The 6496-nt window shown below is 42.2% G+C and overlaps 1 protein-coding gene across 1 annotated transcript in view; it reads left to right on the top strand.

Moving 5' to 3' along the window:
* TTC13 (tetratricopeptide repeat domain 13) overlaps positions 1–6496 on the top strand; it is a 79695-nt gene that overhangs the window by 62419 nt on the left and 10780 nt on the right. Inside the window, exon 15 of the mRNA XM_019665832.1 lies at positions 2834–2918. Coding sequence (XP_019521377.1) covers positions 2834–2918 — 85 coding nt within the window. The remainder of the gene's footprint in view (positions 1–2833; positions 2919–6496) is intronic.

Genomic DNA, 6496 nt, shown 5'->3' with positions numbered 1-6496 from the left:
ACACCGACCTCGTAAGTAAACTGCCAGGTAAGTCAACAGAAAACGAAGAAGGCTTCAAGGCAAGCAGGGGATGGTGTGATAACTTTAAGAGGAGAAGTGGCATCCATAGTGTGAGGCACGGAGAGGCTGCGAGTTTAGATGCTAAGGCAGCTGAGGTGTTTGTTCGCTACTGAGTTCCAGAAGCTCATGGTTTCCGAATATTACTTGCCAGAGCAAGTTTTTAACTGATGAGAAGGGGCTTTTTTGAAAAAAGATGCCAAAGATAACCTACATCACAGAAGAAGAGAATATAATACCCGGTCACAAGCCCATGAAAGACCGTCTCACCCTCTTGTTTTGTGCTAATGCAAGCGGGGATTTCAAAGTCAAGCCCCTGCTCGTGTGTCACTCTGAGAATCCATGAGCCTTCAAGAAATGCAAGGTGCAGAAGAGCCAGTTAAACGTTATGTGGAGGTCCAACAGCAAGTCTTGGGTCACTCGCATCTTGTTCGTTGAGTGGATCAACGAGGTCTTCGGTCGTGTAGTGAAGAAACACTCTTTAGAAAAGAATCTGCCACTTAGAGCCTTGCTGGTTATGGATAATGCTCCTGCTCACCCTCCAGGCTTTCAGGACGACTTACTGGAGGAATTCGAGTTCAGTAAGGTCAAGTTCCTTCCTCCCATCACCACTCCAACCCTCCAGTCCATGGATCAGCAGGTCATTTCGAACTTTAAAAAGCTTTACACCAAGCACTATTTCAGCAATGCTTCGAGGTGACCGAAGGAACAAACCTTACCCTCTGAGAGTTTTGGAAACATTTCCACATCATGAACTGCCTCAAGATCATCGATAAAGCCTGGGATGGGGTCACCAAGAGAATCCTCAATTCTGTTTGGAGAAAACTGTGGCCTGATTGCATTCTTGGACATGACTTAGAGGGGCTTGCTCATGAACAGGAGCCGCCAGTTGTCGATGAAATTGTGTCCTTGGGGAAGACCCTGGGACTGGAGGTGAATGAGGACGACATTCAAGAGCTGGTGGAGGAACATGGCCAGGAGCTGACCACCGACCAACTGATGGATCTGCACCGCGAGCAACAGCAAGAGGCTATGGAGGAGATCTCGTCTGCAGAGGAGGAGCAAAAGGTGGAGGAATCCCTCATGTCAAATGAGATTAGGGAGATGTGTAAAATGTGGGAAACAGTGCAAAATTTTGTAGAAAAGCACCGCATGAATAAGGCTGTAGCCGTGCAAGCAATGAATCTGTTTAATGACAATGCAATGTCACATTTCTGAGAAATCCTCAAAAGGAGGCAAAAGCAAGTGTCCTTGGATAGGTTCCTTGTTAAAGTTGCACGGAAAGAAAGATTAAATTGAGACAACAGAAAGCAGTGACTCCATTAGTGATAGTGAGAGTCATCCTACACAATAACCCTCCTCTCTCTTGTCTCCCTCACACCAGCCACAGAGGATTTCAAAGATGAGTGCCGGTTAATTTGTTTATTTTTCTTTATGTTTTGTATTTTCTTTATTATTTTGTATTATATTACAATATCGTAATCATTTTTATATTTTTGGGTTGTGGAACGAATCATCTGAGTTTCCATTATTTTTTATGGGGATATTCACTTTGATATATAAGTGCTTTGGATTACAAGCCTGTTTCCGGAATGAATTATGCTCGCAAACCAAGGTTTTACTGTAGATGAAATTTTTACATTGTGTTTTTTTATTTTGTTTTGTTTTTTAAGATTTTATGGGGGAATTTGGAGAGGGAATAGTGTTGGGGAATCAGGGAAAGGGAACAGACAAGTTGCTGTCCTTTTGTTCTTCAGTCTAGTTGTGGAGGACATCGCTTCACTGGCACATGTTGGTATTATGATAATTGCTCTCTTCCCAGCTGAGGCAGATTGGTCACCGGCCATTGGATGGCCACTCATGGCAGCTCATGGCAGCTCTCGCCAGCTGCCAGCCGCTCACGCTGGCTGCCAGCTGCTCACGGTAGCTTATGGCAGCCCACTCCATTGCCGGCGACTCATGGCAGCCCAGCTCCAGGTCGAGCTGTTGTTCACCATCTTAGCTGTAGAGGGCGCAGCATCATTGACCCTCATGTGGGATCTGAACCAGCAGCCCTGCTGCTCAGAGCTTGCGCTCCCAAGCCAGCTCTTAACCAACGAGCCACTCAGCTGGCCCTACATCGTGTTTTAATCATAATCACTTACCAGCCTTCTTGTTAACAGCTTCACAAAATCCATGGGCTTCAGTGAGTGTGTTCCATCTCACACACAATATTGTGCCTCTGCTACTCTTTTCTTCTAAGAGGCAGGAGGTGTCTTTGAATTTCTTCATGGGGGATTTCAGCCTTAACATCCATCCTCCCTCCCCCGAGAGGCAGCGTGGTGTAGGTAACAGTGAACAGAACACTGGAGCAAAATGAATTCTGAGTGGTTACTTACCACCAAGGAAATCTAAAACTGGTGTAAAACCTAGCAGGGTCCTTCCGTTTGAGCAACTTTAGAAAGAAACCATTTCTTTCTGATTCTGGAGTTGGAATAGGAGAGTCAGGTTTTATGACCAAACCCAGACCCGTACATCTATACAGACACTGGCTGTCCACCTGCTCTGCTTTTCCCTACTTCCCTTCTGGGTGGGCTGCTGTTTCCCTAATTCTCATCTGTAGCCCAAACTCATTAGGATTGAACCTTCCCATTGTTTAGAAACTCAAGTTGTGGCCCATCATTTTTAATATTGAGCTATTCTTAATTAAAGACAATTAAGTTAGAGGTAATAGTATAATTATTACATTTCTGTATTAATTTTAGTCTCTGTCTCTCTTTCTCTCTCTCTCTCTCAGAGCTAATAATCCTAAAGGATTGTTGGAAGTTAGAGAAGCTCTGGAAAAGGTACACAAAGTAGAAGACCTTCTTCCAATTATGAAGGTAAATTTATCATCAAAATCACAGCACATGTTTTTAGGAAAAAAATAAAAGTGCAGCACTGTTTTAGTTGTTAAATGGCATGTTTATTAATATTATGCTATAAGTGTTTTAAAATTTATAAAGTGTGCTACCTGAAAACACTAACATGCACACCCTGAATAATAACCAAAGTAAAATCAAACAGGCATCAGACTCAAACCTAAATCACATCTACAAGGAAGCAGTTGATACAGGAAATAAGAAAACTTAGAAATGCAAACAGTTGAAATGTGCTTCTGGCCAAATAGAGTGCCTGGTACTTGACTGCCTTTCCACCCTGTAATAATTATAGAACTGGACAAAATATAAGGCAGCTATTTTCAGGTTTTGGACAAGACTTGAAAGGTTCTTGAGAGAAGGGAAACATGAAGTGAGCCCCAAGGTCACCTCGGCTTTCTGTCTGGGTTTATTTACTAGTGCTCTGAACAGGTACATGGAGCCAGGCTGAATATTGCTGAGCTAAGGAGTACGGGTCTGGCTGGAAGCAGAGGGAACTGCACAGAATGGGCAGTGCCCAGAGGCTGCCCACAACTGAGAGCTGGCTGTGCACATGCAGTGAGACTCTGAGGCCCCCAGGGGCGTGGCTGCTGTGGGGAGGAGGGGCTAATGAGAGTTGTCAGAGGTTTTGCAGCTCTGATTGACGCTGGAGCTCTGGCCTCATCAGGATGACGGCATCCTGTGAGCCCTTTGGGCATTTAGTTAAGACATCAGGAAGGACACACTGTAGGTTTGAGACCATACCAGAGTGAGGCCCATATCCTAGGACAATTTCTAAATAGGTCATCCTAGCAAAGAATAAAGCCACGCCTGAAAGGATTAAATGGAGCTGCTAGTGATTTGATTGCCTGCTGAAACAGAGTTCAGTGCCCTTTAAAGGAAGGCAACATAACCTAGATTCCTTAATTATTAGATTAGTGTAAAAGTAGGCAAATGTGACTCATAACCAAGAAAAATAAAAGCAGTTAACAGGAACAGACGCTCAGATGATCCAGAAGTTGGAATTAGCGCTTTAAAGTCTTTGTTTCATAAGCATGTTCGAGAAGTTAAAGAAAAGCATGAATACAATGATGGAGAATCTCAGCAGAGAAAGGAAAACTATAAAAAAAACAAAAGAAAATTCTAGGACTGAAGTCAGTGGTCTCACATTCAGATTAGTAGTCAACTCACAAAACACATTGTCTTTAAGTTACCAGTAGGCTTACGTAGCAGGATGCCGGACAGAGAACAAGCCTGGACAGTGTCCTCAGTGTCATCATGAGGCCCAGGAAGGACATAGATGTGGCTTTTAGCACCCTCGCCTCTATTTACATGGTGAGATGGAGCCAGAGTAGGTGCCCGCACTCACAGAGAAGTCAGCTCACCGTTCTCCTGGCCCAGAGGCTGTCTTCCAGGTCAGGGGCTTTCATGAGGGTCTATCATGGCTTCTAGGGGAGGCCGGCAATGGAATCCTACTCGGACATAAAAAGGAAGAGGAAAACTGCTACACACAGCAACAGGGGTGAACCCCAGAGACATGCTGAGCAAAGGAAGCCAGGCACAAAAGAGTGATTCCATTTATAAGGAGCCTTGGCTGATCTACAGGGATGTCAGCAGTGACTGCTCATGAGAAGTGGGATTTACCTGACGGGCAGAAGGAGCTTTCCAGAATGATGGAATACACGCCATCTTGATTGCAGTGGCGGTCACATGGGTGTATACACATCAACTCTACCTGTGCAGTTCATTGCTGATAAATGTACTTCAATAAAAAGTACATAAGTTAATTTCCTGAGAGATTTGAGCCTGTATAAGTTAGATAAAAGCAATAGAAAAGAAATAATCAGAATTGTCATAATTAAAAATTCTCAGCTAGACTAGCAGATAGAAGACAGCAGAATGTCAAATATATGAGCTGGAAGTTCAAACCAAAGAATTCTCCCAGTATGTGGTATAAAAGGACAAAGAAATATAAAATATAAGAGAAGATGAAGCATGAACCTATGTGATAGAAGCTCAGAAAGGAGAGACGATAAAGCAGCAGAGTTCACTGCGGAAACAATAGAAGGAAAGCTGTAGAGAAATGAAAAGATTAGTGTGGGGGCCACTAAGTGTTCATCAGGGTGAATGTTCAAACACTGACACTTCGACACATTCTGATAAAATTTGGGGACTTCGAGGTGAAAGACTTCTTTAAAAAAAGCTACGCATAGAGTTACCACATGATCCAGCAATTCCACTTCTAGGTATATATCCAAAAGGACTGAAAGCAGGGACTCGGGACATGTTTCTACACCCATGTTCACATTAGCATGATTCACAGTAGCCATGAGATGGAGGCAACCTAGGTGTCCATTGATGGAAGAATGAATAGGCAAAATGTGGCCCATCCATACAATGGAATACCATTCAGCCTTAAAAAGTTAGGAAATTCTGACACCTGCTACAACATGGATGAATCTGAAAGACATTATGCTGAGTGAAATAAGCCAGTCACAAAAGCCACTCACAAAAGGACAAATACTGTATAATTCCACTTACATGAGGTACCTAGTGTAGTCAAATTCATAGAGACAGAAAGTAGAAGGTTGGGTGCCAGGGCCGGGGGAGGGGAGAAAGGGTATGAAGATGACGAAAAAGCTCTGTGAATGGCTGGTGCAGATGGTTGCACCACAATATGAAATGTACTTAATGTCATTGAATTGTACACTTACAGTGGTTAAAATGGCAAACTTTATGTTGTGTGTATTGTAAGAGGAGAGAGAGAATAAACATAACATCTTAAAGCTTCCAGGAAAGCATTTTCTTAGGATTCTCCTAAGAAAGGAGAATCCCACTGATACCTGACGTCCATCCGACAATAGTGGATTCTAGAAGACAGTGAAGGGAAATTTCATTTGCACCAGCTGTACCAATGTTCAGCTGCGAGGGTGAAATAAAAACTATTTTAAACACACAGTTATTCAGAAAGTTCATCAAAGATCCTCTTTGTCAGAATGATTTAAGGATGTAAGTACTTTCACAAATGAACCCAGAAAAGAAAACACAAGCTATTAGAAATAGTGGTGAACAAATAAGCCAAGGAAATGAATTGTTAATGCATAACATTAAAAAAAATAAATGTCTGAAATTAAAATTCTAGATAATGTTAATATCAGAGTTTGAGGAAAGGAGAGAAAAGAAGTAAAAATGTTACTAAGGTATTTGTTGTTGTTGTTGTTTTTTCAGTGAGAGACTATAATCACTGACTGACCCCTGATATTGACAGAAAAATACAAGTTTAAAGATCTATATTAAAAATTAAAAAATAGAGATGGGATGTATAATCTGCTAAACCCCTAGAAGTTAGGAAAAATGGAATAAAGACAACGAAGTTCAACTAAAAGCTTACAAAAAGAGGAGGCGTAAAAATGACATACGAATACATAGGAAATGTATGTAATGGCAGTGACAACTCTCAACATGACATTAATAATCGATCTCCTTATTGCAAGACTGAGGGTCTCATGTTGGTTTTTAAAGTCCAGCTATAGTCTGCTTACAGGAGACCTAACAAAATGACA

The sequence above is a fragment of the Hipposideros armiger genome, unplaced genomic scaffold (genome assembly GCF_001890085.2).
Source record: "Hipposideros armiger isolate ML-2016 unplaced genomic scaffold, ASM189008v1 scaffold_454, whole genome shotgun sequence".
In the NCBI taxonomy this organism is placed as follows: Eukaryota; Metazoa; Chordata; class Mammalia; order Chiroptera; family Hipposideridae; genus Hipposideros; species Hipposideros armiger.
Note: the sequence above shows the minus strand (reverse complement) of the source record. Positions and strands in the feature narration are given on the sequence as shown.